The sequence below is a fragment of the Eretmochelys imbricata genome, chromosome 13, assembly GCF_965152235.1.
Source record: "Eretmochelys imbricata isolate rEreImb1 chromosome 13, rEreImb1.hap1, whole genome shotgun sequence".
Taxonomy (NCBI): domain Eukaryota; kingdom Metazoa; phylum Chordata; order Testudines; family Cheloniidae; genus Eretmochelys; species Eretmochelys imbricata.
Genome location: NC_135584.1, coordinates 42,640,593 through 42,660,957, shown reverse-complemented (window position 1 = coordinate 42,660,957; position 20,365 = coordinate 42,640,593). Strand labels below are relative to the sequence as shown.

At 44.0% G+C, this 20,365-nt stretch overlaps 1 gene segment (V, D, J or C); it reads left to right on the top strand.

Moving 5' to 3' along the window:
- Nucleotides 1-14,313: 14,313 nt before the first annotated feature.
- On the top strand, nucleotides 14,314-19,166 carry LOC144273718 (T cell receptor delta constant-like). The segment is given in 5 exon segments: nucleotides 14,314-14,356; nucleotides 15,141-15,419; nucleotides 15,803-15,871; nucleotides 16,920-17,035; nucleotides 18,701-19,166. Coding segments are annotated over 4 exon segments (459 nt in total).
- The last annotated feature ends 1,199 nt before the right edge of the window (nucleotides 19,167-20,365 follow it).

Sequence of the window (20,365 nt, the reverse complement as noted above, 5' to 3'; positions counted from 1 at the left end):
AGCTCTGGGGCAGGGTCAAGTTCAAGGTCTCGGTCGTTAGCTCCATGGGGCTTAGTGGCCCAGGATACCTGAAGGAGCCTACAGCTCTGGAATGAGGACCATGGTCCTCCGGCAAAGTGGAACCATCTGTCATAAGGATGATCACTTCCGTAACATGGGCACAGAGCAGCATGAGACATTTTAAAAATATCTCCCCCGCCCCCCACAGAGCCCTTCCAAAACAGCACTTCACCGCAGACACAACTCTCCTTGGAGCGAGGAGGAGAGAGAGAAAAGAAAGCGCGTGTAACAGATGTTAGTCCCATTGTGCTAGGGGGTGCCCTGCTGCCGGGAGTGATGTGGGGGTTCAGTGGAGGGGGTCTCCCCCAGAGTCACTGCTGACCCCAATGCGCCAGTGTGGCAATAAGGGGTGCTGAGCTGCAGAAAACTAGCAGGTGAGAGGGTGCTGGAGCAGCCATTTTTGAAAAAGAAAACGGAGACCCAGACCACGTTGGCTCATGTAAGATGCTGTAGCAGAGCAAGGCAGGGCCCCCTTAGCTCCTGCCTCTGCTAGTTTCACAAAGTCGCCCTGAGACCCTGGCGTTAGTCAGCACTGGTGCAGTTTATTCACAAGCTTGTTCCCACCACCGTTTCACCCTATACAGTTGGCCCTTCACCGTCTGCAGGCAAGAATCATAGAATACCAGGGGTGGATGAGACCTCAGGAGCTCATCTAGTCCAACCCCCTGCTCAAAGCAAGACCCACACCAACTAAATCATCCCAGGCAGGGCTTTGTCAAGCCGGGCCTTAAAAACCTCTAAGGAAGGAGATTCCACCACCTCCCTAGGGAACCCATTCCAGTGCTTCACCACCCTCCTAGTGAAAAAGTTTTTCCTAACATCCAACCTAGACCTCCCCTACTGCAACTTGAGACCATTACTCCTTGTCCTGTCATCCGCTACCACTGAGAACAGTCAAGATCCATCCTCTTTGGAACCCCCTTTCAGGTAGTTGAAAGCAGCTATCAAATCCCCCCTCATTCTTCTCTTCTGCAGACTAAACAATCCCAGTTTCCTCAGCCTCTCCTCATAAGTCATGTGCCCCAGCTCCCTAATGATTTTCATTGCCCTCCACTGGACTCCCTCCAGTTTGTCACATCCTTTCTGGAGTCAGGGGTCCAAGACTCCAGATGTAGCCTCACCAGTGCCGAATCGAGGGGAATAATCACTTCCCTTGGTCTGCTGGCAATGCTCCTACTAATACAGCCCAATATGCTGCTGGTTTTCTTGAGAGGGAAGAGCTACCTCCCTGCTTCCAATCCCTGCCATTTCCCTTTTTTTCTGCTCTTCCCTTGGCTTCCTGCCTCACAGGCTTTTATACAGTCCCAGGCTAATTAGGTGGCAGCTGTCTCTGTCTCCCCAATTAGGGCCAGGTTACCTCCAGCCAGCTCTAATGTATTCCCCTAAATGGGAGCTGGCCTGACAGAGGGCTGAATCGCAACCTTTTGCCCAGCCCTCTGTCACAAATGCTCTTTATAAAATTGCTTATGGTGTATTAAAGGCAATTCCTTTAGGGTAGTGAGTAAAGGTTGGATGCCCTGAGAGATCCCTTTTAGGTATCTCAGCCTTGGTTCATTATTTTTCACTTATTTATTAGGCAAGAACATCCCCTTCCACTGCAGTAATAGATGGGTGAAAATTTGTGTCCTATGTCAGGCAGGAGGTTTCACTAGGAAATACTTTGCCACACTGTGCACAGTCGGCCCGTGGAACTCCTTGCCACAAGATTTCACTGAGGTCAAGAAATTAGCAGGGCTGAAAAAAGCCCTGGGCATGTAAATGGATAATGAGAACACCCAGCGTTGCCAAAACAAAGATTACAGAATGGACAAGAGCTTTGGAAGGATTAGAAACCTTCCTTCTTCAGGACATAGGCTGAATTCTAAGGGCTGGTCAACAGACAGGGTTTTGTTCCTCTATAACTATATTTGTTCTAAAATCCTTGTGAATGTATGGGAATAACCTATACTGACAAAAGCATCTTTACTCTGATATAAGTGCATGGTCGGAAGCGGGTTGTACTCCCTTAGCTCTGTCAGTGTCTGGTGACAGAGGTACAAAAACCACCGGCAAACTGCGTGTAAAGACAGGGTGGCCCAAGGGTTAGGACACTGGCCTAGGCTTGGGGAAACCTTGGTGAAGGTCCCTGTTCTGTCACAGACTTCCCGTGTGAGACCTTGGGAAGCCACTTAGCGCTAGACTTTGACAGGCATTTAGGCGCCTAACGCCCATTGAAATGTGAGGGTGGAGGAGACTATTGCAAAGGCAGGGCCTTTCCCAGAGGTTTTTGTACAGTGCTGCAGTCAGGCTGTGTCATCGTGGCTCTGATGGCACAGTGATAGGAAGCAGCGTCCTCACTTCCCACGGGAGATATAAGCAAGTGGAAGGTTTTTCCTGCTAAATCATGCTCCACAGCGAAGCGTCCCTTGGCAAAATCAGCATCCCGGGACTGGGAGTTATCCCTGTATAGGATGAACTGCAGGGTGTTGTCAGAGAGCTGACGATACCAGTACAAATCAGGGTTTGCAGCGATAGTAACATAATTGCAAAATATTTTCGTTTGGTTCCCCATCTCCACCGTAAGAGCCGAGGGTGTCTGTGTTACCTGATTGCACAGAACATCTTTGCCTGTGAATATCAAGAAAGAAAACATGAATTACAAGGACCTGTTTAGTTATAAGGAATAAATGCCAGTTTAACACTGCAATGATGTCTGAAGAAGGCAGCCTTTTTGCCACATTGCTATAACCACTAGGTGTGAACTCACTGAGGAAAAAAAAAAACCCATGAACTTTGTATGGAGTATGGCTTGAAAGCTTGTCCCTCTCCCCAGCAGAAATTGATCTAATAAAATATATTTCCTAACCCACTTTGTCTCTCTAATTAATTTCTTCATTAACTAGCATTCATAGGAAAGAAAGGGAGAGAAATAAATAGCTAGTAGATAAGAAAGAAAGAAAGAAAGAAAGAAAGAAAGAAAGAAAGAAAGAAAGAAAGAAAGAAAGAAAGAAAGAAAGAAAGAAAGAAGCAATACTTACACAATAATATCAGTAAAAGTTTAATTAACACACGGGTTTGAGTAATTTTTTCAGACATCAGTCAGAATGGAAGAAGCAACCCAACTGATTCTCGGTTGGCCTGAATGCTTCTTACAGATGGCAGTGGATTCAGGAGGGTGGTTCACAAAGGAAGTCACAATAGGGGTGTGTGTGAAGTTGCCATGTTTGTGCGCCGTGCTGTGAGTGAACTCCAAAACGGCAAATATGGTGATAGATTTCGTAGGTACAATGGGGAAAAGCTCAGAGCAAGAATTTCAGCTGCAGTAAATCAGTCAGTTCTTATCAGCTGAGGATGTGGCCTGCAATTCTTTAGGCAGTTCTGACATTTTGTACACTCTGTGTAGGACTGGTATTTCTTGGCGGTGGGGGGGAACGCGGGGGGGAATACAATACAATAATGAGCAATGTCTCCTCTTAGGTCTGGGTTCCTGGCCTGAGGCACATGCGATAATCTCCTGCTAGTGCAGAATGACATATTTTGATAATGTGGAAGGCCAAGAAGTTGCCAGTGTTTTAGGGTTAGGGTTCAGTGGGCCAAGTTCTGCCCTCAATCTCAATTTGTGTAGTGATTCTGGGGTGTCTCAATTTTTGGATGCCCAAATTTAGGCACCTAAAGGGGGCAGAGGCTCAGCACATTCTGCAAATCAGGCTCCTTTTTAGGCATTTCAAGAGGGGCACCTAAAGAGTGAAGCATCTAAAATCCCCAGTCCCTTTTGAAAATGTGGACACTAGTGGTGACATCAATGAGAGTGCCCGGGGTGGTTGGGCAGGATGGACTCGATTTCACCCAAAGTCTTGAAATTGGGACTAAATGTCTCTCCCAAATGTCTCTCTACACTATCGCTCACAGAGAAGTTATGGGCTTGATGCAGAGAGCGCTGGGTGACATTTCATAGCCAGCGTTCTGCAAAAAGTCAGATGAGATTTCACAGTGGTCCCTCCTGGCCTTAAAATCCATGAGTCTCTGGAGAGCACTTGTGTTCTGTGTGTGTCTTTAGGCAACAGGGCTGTAGTGTTTATTGCCAGCCTTCAAGGAGATGTGAAGGATCACTCTCTGTAGGCTCTTCAAAAAATACCCGTGTTTACCTATCTTGTCCGGGATACCCGTGTTTATGTCTTTTTGCCAGAGATTTTGTGGGGCCGATCCTTTTCCCTGTGCCTATGCCATGTTTGTGGCCTCAGCTCCGCTGGCATCAATGGCCCAGAGCAGTCTAGCTCCGCTGACAATTTAAACCATCGGAGAGTCCGGAACAATATTTTTTGCTCTGTTGTCGCCTGTGTTGTTGTCTCTGGAGGTACTGAGTGGAGAAGAGAATTTTTTCTTTTTGACATTTGTGTAACTGTTTTGTACAGGTTTCAGAGTAACAGCCGTGTTAGTCTGTATTCGCAAAAAGAAAAGGAGTAAATTGGTTAGTCTCTAAGGTGCCACAAGTACTCCTTTTCTTTTTGTTTTGTACAGGCCAATCACCCCCTCTGCTGGAGAAACACCAATTTTCCTCTCTCAGTCAGACAGCTCCAGAAAGGTCAGACAGAGGCACCCGGACACTCTTCTGTTCGCACCACAAGCTAGCTCAAATGTTTTGTTGTTCTGCAGGTGACAAATGTTGCCTTAAGCAAAGCAAGCTATTTTTTGTATGAAGAAGCGAGACTCTCACCCTTTGAAAGAGACTGGATAACAAATGGGAGATTGAAGGACTGGGCGAAATATTTACATTGGGAGAGGCGCTAGATCAGAGCATTACTCTTATGATTAACAGTAATGGAGTTCACTACTCAGAGGGAGATGGAGATGGAAGAGGTATAAGGAACACAGGTAGTAAGGTGAGTAGGGAAATATTTAATATAGGATTTTCAAAGGGATTTAAGTGCCCAACTCCAACTGAATTTGCACATCTAACTCTCTTGGGCCACAGATTTAATCGGTTGTTCCTTTGGGAAAGGACGTCCAGGATCTCCTTCTGTGGCCCCGTGGGAGCTGCCTTGGGGATCTGGACAGGACACTCCCTGTGAAATTAATGGGAATCAGGCAATCAAGTCCCCCATCCATCTTTGAGAATCCCAGACATAATGCCGGGTGCTACACACACAGTTATTTCAAAAGCTGCAGTCTCAGTTAACAAGGGTGTTGCCACATGCCCCGGAATAGTCTCACAACCTGCTGCATTTGCAGACAGCCAGTATGAAGCCAGGGGACATAAATGTGTGTCAGTTTTCGAGAGACACACTGGTTCAAACCAGTTAGGGGTAACACAAAAATCCATCTAATTTTACACCCCATTAGCCGGCAGGGGGCAGCAGATGCACAAGAAACAGATCTATTTCCACAGTGATGAATAGCGAGTTTACCATGCTAACTTTTTACATTAGGTTTTAACTCCTTCACGTCTCTCCTAACTCTTCTGGATTTAGTTTCGACAGGCACCCTGTTATGAGTCTATGTTTTATGCAGGAAGCCAGAAAACAGGGGATTTTCCAGAGGAATCAAAGAAGCTCCTGTACTTACTAATGAACAAGCTGACTTAAGTCCAACCGTCGGAACAGGAGTGAGAAAAGAGATGCTAAGAACGAACACTAGAGAGCAGAAAAACATTATTTTTGGTGCTGGTGGGGGCTCCAACAGGAATCCAGGCTCCATTGTGCCTGGATTGTACAACCTGCAGTTTGTTAGACTGAGATTTTCAAAGACGCCAAAGGGAACGTGCCCGAATCCTACTGGAATTCCACAGCAATTGGGACACTAACCGCTTAGGCCCCTTTGGAAATCTCAGATTGCAGCATACACCCAACATCACTCACATGAGTAATTTCACCGAAATCTGTCGAGCTACCCTCGTGCCTTAATTTAAGCACTTGTGTAAGTGATTTCAGAAGCCCTGCGAGATTATGGCTCGGACTTTGAAAGTGATGTGAGAGACTCAGGCACCCATATCCCACCAAACCCCAGCTGTCTCAGACACCTCTAGAAATTCCAGCCCCAGGGACCTGCCCAGGGTGCCAGAAGGAGTTCGTGACAGAGTCAGGAATACGACCGAGATCTGCAAAGATCCCAGTCCAGTGTCTTAACCCTAAAATCCTCTTCCTCCTGCTCATTATTATTATTATTGTCTTTGCTGTTGTTATACCATCCACAACGTGTTATGTGCTTTCTAAACACTCTCACTGCCACTGAAACTAAACTTTCCCCACCACTGAAATGATCTGTATTGCACCTCATGGAAAATGAGTGCCTGAATCCACTAGGACGTTTTAAAAATCTAAGTCTCCAAACCTAGATGCTCACAGTCTAAGGAGAGAAAAAACAGGCAGAGAGCGATTAGAAGAGGGAAAGCAATATATGGTCAAATCATTTCGCCACACGCATCCAGAAAAAGGTAGGTCTTTGCTTTTGGGTTGGCAAAGTACTACACTCAGACGGGAAGAATGAAAGGCACAGATACACAGTGAGACTAGCTGGCTAGGTGGCAGTCCTGCTGAAGAAGAGTGGGGGGTTATAGTGCACCACACATTGACTATGAGGCAACAGTATAAATGATGCAACTTCAAAAAAAGCTACTACTGTACTGGGGTCTATTTCAAGCGCACTCGTATGTAAGGCATGGGAGGTCTTGTCCTGCTCTGCTCAGCTCTGCTGAGGCCTCAGCTGTGTCCAGTTCTGGGGGCTGCACTTAAAAAAAAAAAGATGTGGACAAGCTGGAGAGAGTCCAGAGCAGAGCAACCCAAATGCTGAGGGGACGATAAAACCTGACCGGGGAGGCGCACTGAGGAAAACGGGGCCTGCTCGGTCTTGAGAAAAGAAGGCTGAGGAGAGGCCCGATCACAGTCTTCCACTACATCACGGGCTGCGACAAAGAGGAGGGTGATCAGCTGTTCTCCATGGCCACTGCAGACAGGACAAGACCAGGGGTTCTCACACTGATGGTCGGGACCCCTCAGGAGGTCCTGAGGTTATTACATGGGGGTTGCGATTTCTCAGCCTCCATCCCCAAGTCCTGCTTGGCCTCCAGCATTTATAATAGTGTTAAATATAAAAATGTGTTTTTACTTTATAAGGGGGAGTCGCACTCAGAGGCCTGCCGTGTGAAAGGGGGTCACCAATACAAAGTTTGAGAGGCACTAGACAAGAAGCAATGGGCTTAATCTGCAGCAAGGTACGGTTAGGTTAGATATTAGGGAAGAAATTTAACAATAAGAACCATTAAGTGCAGGAGCAGGTTATAAAGGGTGGTTGGGGAATCCCTGTCATTGGAGGTTTTTAAGAACAGTCAGACAAACACCTGTCAGGGGTTGTCTAGATGACCTCTGGAGGTCCCTTCCAGCCCTACACTGCTATGAAAAGGCACTCCCTTTTAAAACCAAATACACTTTTCTTAGTTTGTATTTTGATTCACCAGTACAATGAAAATGTAGTCACCTAAATGTATATTAAAAATTAACAGAGAGTCGGTGCTTGTCTACACTTGAAATGCCACAGCTCTGCAGCTGCAGTGCGTCAGTGTAGTAACTATCTGTGACAATGGGAGGGCTTCTCCCCTTGGCAAGGACAATCCATCTCCCAAAGTGGTGATAACTAGGTCGACAGAAGAATTCTTCCATTGACCCTAGTACTGTCTAGGCAGGGACTTAGGTCAGCTTAACTCAGTTGTTAAGGGGAATTGACTTTCCCCACTCTGAGCGACATAGCATATTCCAGTGGAGACCAGGCCTCAGGTTTGTAAACAATTCAGAGAGTCGTCCAGGTGGTTTTGTCAACTTCTCTGGCCAAATCACTCTTCACCTTACCCCCAAATTGAACCTGAGAAACCGAGATCGTCAGGACTGAATTTTACAACATGATCAAGGAGGAGAATATGCAAGCTGAGTTTCCTGTTGCAAACCAGCCACGTCTCTGGTGCCAGAGCTATTAGTGAGAGAAGCAGCTGTTCCTCTGCATGTAACAACTCAGCCTCTCCTGAGAGTTCTGCCCAGACACAAGAACCAGGATGTTCTCACTAAAACTCATTTTCCTTGTGATGGCTTCCCAGGGTAATTTTGTTGTTAAAGGCTTTGGAGACTCCTCAGATTAGTAGGCGCTAAAGTTACATTTTTCTTACAACCTTCTTTTCCAGGTGTCCAGGCGCAAGTTAGATTTGTGGAATCTGGAGGGGATGTGAAGACGCCTGGTGACTCCCTCCACCTCTCCTGTAAAGGGTCTGGATTCAGTTTTGGAGACTACTGGTTAAGCTGGCTCCGACTGTCTCCCAGCAAAGGACTGGAGTGGGTCGCCACCATTAGCTTTTGGGCAGGAGACACTAAACATTATGCCTCTTCTGTAAGGGGGCGGTTCAGCATCTCCAGATTCAATGCCCAGAATATGCTCTATTTGCAAATGAACAACCTGAAGCCTGAAGACACGGGTATTTATTTTTGCAGCCAAGCACAGTGTGCCAGAGTAATTCTGAGCTCCCACAAGAACCTCAAATTGTGGCCTTTTTGGGAGCAGAGTGTGCATAGTCCCCATTGTAATGAATGGGACCTCTTCAAAAAGGCTTTTCCATTGTAAGATTGACACAACACTGACATCCTCTCCTGACACTAAATACCTACAAGTAATAATAACCAAACCCCAAATCCTTATTCCAAGCAGAGTTTTTACCCCAAAATGGGAGAAATGGCAGAGAATACATGAAGTCAACTAGGGACTTTGCTACTGGTATTGATTTTATGTGCAAGGCACCCAACACTATGGGGTTAGGTCGAATTTAGCTGAGTTAGGTCGATTTAAAAATGACTGCGTCCACACAACCAACCCCGTTCCATTGACCTAAAGGGCTCTTAAAATCAACTTCTGTACTCCTCCCCGACGAGGGGAGTAGCGCTAAAAATCGACCTTGCTGGGTCGAATTTGGGGTAGTGTGGATGCAAATCGACGGTATTGGCCTCTGAAAGCTACCCCAGAGTGCTCCATTGTGACTGTTCTGGACAGCACTTTGAACTCCGATGCACTAGCCAGGTACACCGGAAAAGCCCCAGGAACTTTTGAATTTCATTTCCTGTTTGGTCAGCATGGCGAACTCAGCAGCACAGGTGACCATGCAGTCCCCCCAGAATTGTAGAGTGTAGAATGTTTCTATGCTCCCCCTATCATCTCCGTCCCTGAGGTTATCGCAGATTAGAAGGCAAAAAAAAGCACTCGCGATGACATGTTTTCTGAGCTCATGCAGTCCTCCCGCACTGATAGGACACAGCTTAATGCATGGAGGCATTCAGTGGCAGAGGCCAGGAAAGAATTAAGTGAGCATGAATAGCAGAGGCAGGACATGATGCTGAGGCTACTAGGGAAGCAAACAGACATGATGTAGCGTCTGTTGGAGCTGCAGGAAACCCAACAGGAGCACAGACCCCTGCTGCATCCACTGTATAACTGCCTACCCTCCTCCCCATGTTCCATATCCTTGTCACCCAGATGCCAAAGAACACGGACAGGGTTGTGGGGAGGCTCCGGGCACCCAGCCACTCCACTCCAGAGGATGGCCCAAGCAACAGAAGGCTGTCATTCAAACAGTTTGATTTTTAGTGTGGCTACAATAAGCAATGTGGCCTTGTCCTTCCCTCCTCCCGCACCTCACCCGGGCTCCCTTGTCCATTATCTCTCTTTTTTTTTAATTAATAAAGAAAGAATGCATGGTTTCAAAACAATAGTTACTTTATTTAGAAGGGGGGGAGGGTGGTTGGCTTACAGGTAATTAAAATCAACAAAGGGGGCGAGTTTGCATCAAGGAGAAACACACACAACTGTCACACCGAAGCCTGGCCAGTCATGAAATTGGTTTTCAAAGCCTCTGTGATGCGCAGCATGCCTTGCTGTGCTCTTCTCATCGTCCTGGTGTCTGGCTGCTCAAAATTGGATGCCAGGTGATTTGCCTCAACCTCCCACCCTGCCATAAATGTCTCCCCCTTACTCTCGCAGATATTGTGGATCACACAGCAAGCAGCAATAACAATGGGAATGTTGGTTGCGCTGAGGTCTGACCAACAGCGCCATCGCACTTTTAAACGTCCAAAGGCACATTCTACCACTACTCTGCACTTGCTCAGCCTACAGTTGAACTGCTCCTTACTACTGTCCAGGCTTCATGATCCATGGGAGCAAGGGGTAGGCTGGGGTAGGTGTGACCGCGCGGTGCTGCCAGCTGGGACAGCAGCCTGAGGCAGGAGGCTCCAGCTCGCAGGACAGCAGAGTTTCAGCGGAAGCGGTGGAGCCGTACACCATGGACGAGGATGGCTAGCAGTCCTACTGCACCGTCTGCTGTGAAGGCACCGAGGAGCAGCTGCTGTGTAGCAATGCCAGCTGTTGCAGGTGCTTCTGTGTTGAATGCTTGGAGGTTCTGGAAGGGCAAGGTACCTCAGCCAAGGCAAAAGAGCAAGAGCCCTGGAGCTGTTACATGTGTCAACCACAGAAGTGCTATGTGGTGTTACAGCGCTGACCGGACTGGAATGTACCACTGCAAGACTTCTTCACCAGTGACAAAGGACAGGAATATGATGCACCTAAAATCTAAAAAGGCCCACACATTTCCCAGAGTCACTACCCTTGATAACAGAACGTCAATGATTCCATTGGCTACTTGGATCACAGCAGCCCCCACAGTAGACTTGCCCACAACAGCAGCGGTGATGGTCAGCTGAGCAGGCTCCATGTTTGCCATGGTATTGCGTCCTGCTTAACCCAGGAAAAAAGGCTTGAAATGATTGTCTGCTGTTGTTTTCACAGAGGGAGGGGCGACTGACGACATGTACCCAAAACCACCCGCGACAATGTTTTTGCCCCATCAGGCATTGGGAGCTTAATCCAGAATTCCAATGGGCAGCAGAGGTGGCAGGAACTGTGGGATAGCTACCCACAGTGCACCACTCCATAAGTTGATGCTAGCCATGGTAGTGAGGATGCACTCCACCGACTTAATGCACTTAGTGTGGACATACGCAATTGACTATAAAATCAAATTCTAAAAATCAACTTAATTTAGTAGTGTAGACATACTAGGATAGATAGATCAATAGATAGATACATTACGTATATTTATTACCATTTTTATTATTTGCAATGAGATATCTCTAGCTACTCCTTGAGGCATCAGGTCTTTACTGTGAAGTAATAAGCAATACATGTATCCTGCTCTGAGGTGCTTTCAGTCAAAATAGAGACAAGAGGTGGATGCAAGAGATGGGGGGAGCATGAGATGGAGTTCAATTGGCTGCTTATAAAATGAGGATATGCAAATCTGTTTTCTGTTTAATGCCAGAGATTCCCTGAACCTTTCAGCTCCCTCAGTGTGACTCCAGAGCCCTCAGTGCAGAGAACACCAATTCTCCTTGATAGTTTTTTCCAGTCTCAGAAATATGATATTTGGGGTACATTTCATTTTCTTTACAGCAGTTGTAAAAGGTAATTGCATTGCACTGGAGGTGCCCCACTTTATCACACACACAATATTATGATTCTTATGATCTCTTTTCCCCCTCAGGTGGCTGGACTGTTGAATTTGTAGAGTCTGGGGGAGACATTAAAAAACCTGGAGACTCTCTCCACCTCTCCTGTAAAACCTCCGGATTCAAATTCGGTGACTACTGGATGAGCTGGTATCGATTGTCTGCCGGCAAGGGACTGGAGTGGGTATGCAGTGTGAAACAGTCTCCTACTAGTGATAAATATTATGCCCGTTCGGTGAAAGGACGATTCACCATATCCAGGGACAATTCCAGAAACACGGCATATTTGCAAATGAACAACCTGAAGCCTGAGGACACTGCTAGGTACTACTGCCGTGATGCACAGTGTGTAAACGTGGCTCTGAGTTCCTACAAAAACCTTCACTTGTGGTCTGAGGTGAGCGTGAAGTATTTAGGCACCGATTGAGGCACATAGGGGCCTGGGAATGGAGTTTTAAAAGTTTTTAGGTGCCTAAAGAGGCAGAAAGTCACCTCAGGAAGGTAGCTGCCGAACTGCCATTGACTTAGAAAAGAAGTAAGAGGTTAAATGTTCTGAGGTTGAGAATCATGTTTGCAGCATGTTGATCTAGACTTGTTCATTTGGTCAGATGGGGTGAGGCATTGCAGAGCTTCTTCTCTCTCACTGCTGCCTAACTTTAGACCACCTTTACCACTACTTTGGTTAGTGTTTCTAACAGTCCCATCCTGACTGCATGCTTGCTTTCTCACTTGCTTTCTTTGCACAAACCAGCGTTCCACCCTGTGCCAGCAATTCAATTGCACTGTTTAAAACCATAAAACCTTGCTATGCCAAGTGAGTCCCTCCCACTTTAAATATGTTATGCTGGGTCTGAAAGTCTGAGCACTGCACTCCCAGGCACTTCCCAAAGAGAGGAGGAGGATCCGTGCGCCAGGGAGCACACGAGGTAGAAACAGACAGACAAGTTAACAAACGGAGAGTGGTACAGGAAAGATTTGCTCTCAGTGTAGAGCTGTGTGTTAACAAATATAGAAATATGGTAATAGCATCATAGTGAATTTGGGTTCGGTTTCACCACTTCATACTTCCTCTAGAAACAGACAACATGCCACTTAACCTGAACATATATGTCACTGCTAGCTGCATGGTGATGTTGCTAGGACAGCAGTGAAGGATTTGTGAGGGTGATTCATATGTTGTAAATTTCCTTTTCCGTTGGAAGGAGAAAGAAGATCCCTGTGAGCTGGCAGAGACCCTCACTGTCAATGGAACCTTGCTGCATAGGAATTCCTTTACGGTTAAATTATGTCCCATAACTTTGTGCTTCATTGCTTTCATGGTGGGTGTGTGTGATATCAGACTTGACTAAGCTTAACGGGCTTTAAACAATTTTTTTCTTTGCGGAACCCTATGCATAAGGTGAATTTTCTTTATATAATGGAAAACTGCCTGAGAGACTACAAGTGCATTAGCCGTACCAACCATGCTATGCTGCCAGAAACCAAGAGGATTCTTCCGGTGGAAGAAAATGGAAAGTTGAACCGCTAAGTACTTCAGAACCTGGCCCTGCCTGAGTTCCAAGGAAGCATTCGCCCAAACAGGCTGCTCCAAGTAACAACTCATTTCTCTGGAATACAATTCTGAAAAGTGTTGAATCCCCTCTGAGCCACAAAGGCAGTTTATGTAAAGAGGTTTAGCACGGTGACTGGGGGATACACACAGTGATACAGACACCATAGAGCCCTCTACTAAAACCTAGAACATAACATACACATTTTTTCTCAGGAAAAACGTCTAGCCCTTGGGTCTTTTTGACATTTTCAGAGATAGTTACATGAAAAGACAGCAGAAAGGGCAAGAAAAATGTTTGAAAAAGTTTTTTCTTAAAAAAAAAATCTTACTAATGATTAAGCCATTAATATCCCTTGTTTTTCATGTATTGTGAAGAAAAAATGAGATATTTTGCATATGTTGTTGCATTGGTTTAATAATAATATTTTAAATACTTCTTTTATCTTTGCACATTTCTTTATATGCTGTAGAGTGCACGAGTATAATTACTGTAAACAGGGTTTTATCCTCATTAGTTAAATCAAAGAAGTAAACCATCCATAGCTCTTTTTATTATTTTCAAAAGAGAGTGTTGCCTTCCTACACGGTCCCACATATGGCATGTTGCCGTTCTTTGGGACCCCTAATCAATCCTTCTCAACCCACTGGCAGATCTTGGCTTTGAGACACTGAATATGTCTGTGAAATCAGGACATTTTGGGAGTCAAGAATGGAAATTCTTCTGTAAGGCTCTGATCCTACAGAAACTGAGCGTGTGTTTAAGTTTACATTGTAATAGATCCACTGAAATTCCAATAGGGTTACTCAGCGGGACAGATCCTCAACCAGTGTAAGTTTTCATAGTTCTATTGGCTTCAAAGGCGCCAGGACCATTCACACCAGCTGAGAATTTGCCTCAGGGTGTACAAAGTTGAGCATGTTTGTAAGACTTTGCAGAACCGAGGCTTCAATCTGTTAATAGCAAAGGCTGCAATAAACAACAGAATCATGCCTCTTTGGGCTACTTTTCTTGTTCTGCAGCTAAAATATAAGTCACGTTTTGAACGATAAACTGATTTTCTGATTCAGCACAAGAATACACGAGAAACTGGAGATGAATAATCTAACCCAGACTCAGAATAAAATAAATAAACCCTAGCAGTTGTTTCAGTTTTCTCTAGAGAGGTTCTTGCACAGCTGTAACGCACTGTGGACTCTGAGGCTGTCTTTAAAGGGACCAAAGTTTCTCTAATACCAAGTAAGTGACTGACTTAAAATATCCTTTCCTGAGTGTTAAAAAACTTTACATTTAAGAAAAAGTAATTTATTAAATATTTTTGAAGGCATATTGAAGGTGAGATTAAAAGAACCCTTGGACGATGCAGGGATGCTTATTGTCTGTGCTGGTAGGGTGGTTTTTAGTAATGCACACTCTGGATCCAGAGACAATAGGTCCTTCTGGAAATTTGTGTGTATAAATTACCAGCTTCTGTCCGACTTTCAGTGACAGTTTGACATTCCTTCTTTCTAGCAGAGATAAATTACATGAAAAATACATTTAAAATAGTCATGTGTTGCACTGCAATTTTAATTCATTTTTCCACTGCAATTTTCTATAAGCATGTTGCATTGAAAGGTTTCAATGCTCATATTAAGCTCATACAAAAATTGTTAATAAAGAGCTTTATAGTTGCAGAACCAAACACTCCAAAGTTAGGAAATGCCAGAATTAAGGTTGTTTGGGCAAAATTAACTCTTTCTCCTTATGCTACTGCTTCTAATGAAATGATCACATGCTGTTTTCCCCTACAACCCCCATTGTTAAGTTCCTATTGTTTCTATTACTGAAATCCTGCCTTCAAATGAGAAGTAAAGAGTTCAGTCTATTTAGTTTATCAAAGTCTAGATTGAAAGAAGACTATATCGTAATAGGTACTCTCGATGTACCCACATACGGCAAAAATATTCATTGCTTTTAAGGCCAGAAGGGACCATTATGGTAATCTTTTAATTAAATTTCAACCACAGCATTAACTTTCCAGGAGATCAAACACCTTCCGAGCCCTCCGTCTCCATTATGAAGTCAGAAAATGAGAGCATTGCTGCTTGCCTGGCGAAAGATTTCTACCCTAGAGAACTGAAGATATTCATGAATTCTGGCAGTCAAACTGTATTCGAAGCAGCAGACCCGATCCTCACATCTAGTGGGAAATACAGTGCCGTCAAAGTTGTCAGATTGTCTTCAAATGAACTAGTGTCTTGCGCCGTTCAACATAACAGAAAATTTATTAAGAAAACCCAAACAGCTGAGGAGCCACCAGGTATGTTTTCAGGGTTTAAGGCTAAATAAAATAATACACATCTGAGATTAATTCAATTTTTATTTATCATAGAGGATGAAGGGGAAGTCAGAATGGATCAGTGCATTCATCTGGTCCAGTACTCTGTCTCCAGCTGCTTCAAAGGAAATTGCAAGAAATCCTAACCAAAATTTTTATTTAAGAAAATGTTTTGTACCAGAAATTCAAGGACTCATATCCTTCCATAAAGGACAGATTCCCTTTGATTTCACAACACTATGGACCAGGCTAGAACTGTGCCCATGGTGAATTTCCACCCTCTTGAATTTCAGATAGTTTAGTGGGATTAATATATATCCATATAAATCATTTCTTTTGGGTGCAGTTTACTGTCTTTCTTATAGATTTCACATCTCCTGCTCCAACGATCATCGTGCCCGAGCCATGCAACATTTCAACCCCCAGCCTCAAAGGTTAGTACCTAAACGAGTGATTATGTTGCCTCAAGACTCTGGCCAACAGGCAACTAGTGGGGGTCGGGGGGGGGGGGGAGTTATTGACTTCAACATCAGCTGAGAGTCTGGCCTTGCTGCGTCTGGTAATTTAAATGTAACAAACATAGGACCAGGTTGTCCAACCTTTACTCATGTTGGTGAGCAGCTATTCACACAAGCGGTCTCACTGATGTGCATGGGAGGAAGTGCTCAGCAGCGTGCATATGGGTCCTGCAGTCTAGCTCTGAGAGTCCAGTCCTGCTCCCATCGACGTCAAGGGCACAGGAGTGGGAAAAAAAATCTCCCCTGTGGTCTATTGGCTCCTACACATTGTTAACTCGTATTCCACATGTGCCCATTTCCCACTAACATCAATGAAAGTTCATCACATTCGTCATCTTCTCTAATCATTTTCAACGGCAGAAGAGAGCTGCACCTTGCCAGCTCCACCTTCCTTACTCCTTCCCTCTAGCACAGAGATAGGCTTGGAAGGATGAGATTTTTTACCCGTAAATGTCCATCAATATCAGTTTCACCTCACACACAGAAACCAACAATAAAACTATTTCTACTGATGGCAATTGAAATGTACAAAGTGAGGGGAGCAACAAAAGAAAAATACTGCTTGAGAACGTATTAGAGTTTGACTTACTGGTGTTTACTCGGTACATTTTGACATAGGATATGTCAATCTGTGCTTTAATGGTTATAAAGCTTTAATTTAGTGAATCTCAAAACTGTCGTGAAATAATTATTGTCTGACCCCCCAGTAATTTCATACAACTGAGATAAACTTAAATCAATAGAAATCGAAAAAATGCTTAAAAACCATTGATAGCATCAGTCTAAATTATTAAAAAATAAAAAATTGAATTCTGCCAAGTCTCTCTCTCTCTCTCTCTCTCTCTCTCATTATATACAGACTTGGCAGAATTCAATGATATATCTCTATCTTTCATTGTTATATTTGGATTTGTGCAAATATGAATTTTCATGTTTCATTGCACCATTTTTTCATATTTTATAGCTACGAATGAGGAGAAAAACACGAAGACGCTATCCGCTGCCCTGCTGGGTTTGGAAATTGTGCTTGCAAAGAGCATCGTCTTTAATGTGCTCATGATTGCAAGATTAGTCTTTGAGGTACGTGATACTTTGCGGTGCAGACGGGGCTCTGGCATTTTTATCACGCCAGATGTCTGCTAACAGCGCCTAGGGCAGGTCTTTTAAACATACTAGTAAAAATGTAGATGGCGCCTAAGTCCTGCCTAGACTAGCAGGAAGAGAAGACATAGAAGGAGAAGAATGGTTTTGTGGTTAGGGGCTTGGGCTCCGTTCCCTGCTCTTCCATGTTCTGTTTCAGCTTGAGCAAGCCACACCGGTTCTTTTGAATGTTCGGACTTTAGTCTCTCTCTGTCTTGGGTCTCCTCTGTAGAATGGGAATAACAGCGTTCCCCTGCCTCGCAGAAGGCTTGGGAGGACAAACACATAAAAGTTCCCAGCCATTACTAATGGAGGCTGTATAAGTACCATAGCTCCCCAAAAGAGGTTGATCCAATAGAAGATATGACCTCACCCACTTTGTCTCTATGAAATAGTAGGACATTTCTCAGAATGGTTGTTTAAGCTAAATATGTAACGCTGTTGCAAAAAAAGTGAACATCCTTCTGGGATGTATTAGCAGGAGTGTTGTAAGCAAGACACCAGATGTAATTTTTCCCCTTTACTCTGTGCTGATTAGGCCTCAACTGGAGTATTGTGTCCAGTTCTGGGAGCCACATTTCAGGAAAGTTGCTGACAAATTGGAGAGAGTCCAGAGAAGAGCAACAAAAATGATTAAAGGTCTAGAAAACATGACCTATGAGGGAAGACTGAAAAAACTGGGTTTGTTTAGTTTGGAAAAGAAAAGACAGAGAGGGGACATGATAACAGTTTTCAAGTACATAAAAGGTTGTTACAAGGAGGAGGGAGAAAAATTGTTCTCGTTAACCTCTGAGGATAGAACAAGAAGCAATGGGCTTAAATTGCAGCAAGGGCAGTTTAGGTTGGACATTAGGAAAAACTTCCTAATGGTCAGGGTGGTGAAGCACTGGAATAAATTGCCAAGGGAGGTTGTGGAATCTCCATCATTGGGGATTTTTAAGAGCAGGTTGGACAAACACCTGCCAGGGATGGTCTAGATAATACATAGTCCTGCCTTGAGTGCAGGGTACTGGACTAGATGACCTCTCGAGGTCCCTTCCAGTTCTATGATTCTATGATTACTCAAGGTTCCTGGTTCAATCAGAGATCTCCTGTCTCTAGTGTGGAAGTTTATATTTATTAGCGATGCATTAGTGCAGAGTATATGGCCCCTGAGATGAGGGCTCTGTTATTCTGGGCACTGCTCAGACACATGATGAGAGACAGTCCCTGCCTATTGCTGAAATAAAGAAAACAGGTAAATGAAGGCTCAATATACCCAATTTTCCCAGGGTCCTGGTGGATTCTCCATCACTGAAAATTTTCAAATGAAGATTGGAAGCTTTTCTAAAAGATCTACTCTAGGAATTATTTTGGGGAAATCCAATGGCCTGTTATACAGGAGGTCAGACTAGATGATCACAATGCTCCCTTCTGGCCTTGGAATCTATGAATCTCTTGTTCTTTAATTGGTTCACATGTGAAACTCCCACAGATGTCACTATAACATCAGCATCTGTATGATGAATACATAATTGGGATTTGCCACGTGGAAAAGACTAGATCATTTTGCTGTAATAAAATAAATGAACATAATAATTAATAATAATGTCAATGTCATTATAGGTTTGCAAGAAGGAGCGAGGAAGGACCTGAGAAATAAAGCAAAATTTCTGTCAACTTTGTATTAATTATATATATACTGCTTTTGATATTGATAATTAGTCTGCATTTATTGTTGCTCTGAATAGATTTTTAAGAAGCTAATTTTGGTAACTGCACAAAGAATTGCAAAGTTACAATAGTGACTTCAGGGTTAAGACTGGAGAAGAGTTTCTATTTTTTTCTATTTTATTTTGTATTCCCTCAAATCTTTCCCTGCCCCTTGAAAAAAAACAACCCTATCTTTAGTGCAAACTTACCATTTTTCTGAGGATAGATTAGGATGTCTGCCAGCTTAGTTATACTGACTGTGCAAGGATTTTTGGGAGCGTAGACTTTGAAAGATGACGGGCTTTTCAAAAATGTCATCTGATTTTTTTGCATTCATGTATTTTCCTTTTCTATTTTTATACGGGAGCAATGTTTTGTGTTCTGGCGCATGTTGCTTACACAATAAAAAACTGTTGCACAACAAGAGTTGTTTCTTTTAAGAATATTACATGATTTTAATCTATAAAAAGAACCTATAAATGGCAGAGAGGCTTCTCCCTCCAGAGGTGCTAGCTCCATGTTGTGGGAGAGACTGGTTCGGGTGGGCAGGGAGTGGAATATGGGTCTTTCCTCTCTAGGGGGTGTCAGTTCTGACCTAGCACCAAGGCAGGGAGACTGGCAGACTCCGGGGGTGGGGAATGAAATGCAAGACCTTTCCCAGCTCGGGGTGTTGGTTCTGATTTTGTCCCAGGTCAGAGAGATTGTCTGGGGTGAGTGAATGGGCTACAGGGCCTTTCTCTTTTAGGGCATACCAATCTGGCTGTACACTGGAGGGACTAGATGTGGAGCAATGATGGGAATGAGGGAATGGGATTTGTAGATTATTTCAAAAAACGAATATAAAGAAATGTGCTAGTTTTTCGTCCTTCTACATGAATAAAATGATGCTTCTGCTCTCTAAAGCAGAGTCCATGAAACTCAGATTGTTCTGAGCGCTCATTGGCCCTTGTAAAATGAGGATATGCAAATTGTGTAACTAACAGAAGGAAATTAATAAAATAAAAAGATTCATGGATATTAAAAAAAAATGGGTGCAGCAAAGTCAGGACTGAATCTGGGCAAATATTGGATTTTTTGGTTCAGTGCTTGTATGAAAAATAATAACAAAAAAGTTTCATTTTGCATTGAGTGGAAATGGCAAGTATGGGAAGTATGGCAAGAGACCACCCTAGCTTAACCAGGAGATCTTCCATGATCTAAAACTCAAAAAAGAGTCCTACAAAAAGTGGAAACTCGGTCAAATTACAAAGGATGAATATAAACAAATAACACAAATATGTAGGGACAAAATTAGAAAAGCAACAGCAGAAAACGAGATCAAAATATCTAGGGACATAAAAAGAAACAAGAAAACATTCTACAAATACATTAGAAGCAAGAGGAAGACCAAGCACAGAGTAGACCCGTTACTCAATGAGGAGGGAAAGACAGTAACAAGAAAATGTGGAAAATGTCAGAGGTGCTTAATGACTTCTTTGTTTTGGTTTTCACCAAGAAGGCGGGTGGCGATTGGATGTCTAACATAGTGAATGTCAGTGAAAATGCTGTAGGATCAGAGTCTAAAATAGGGAAAGAACA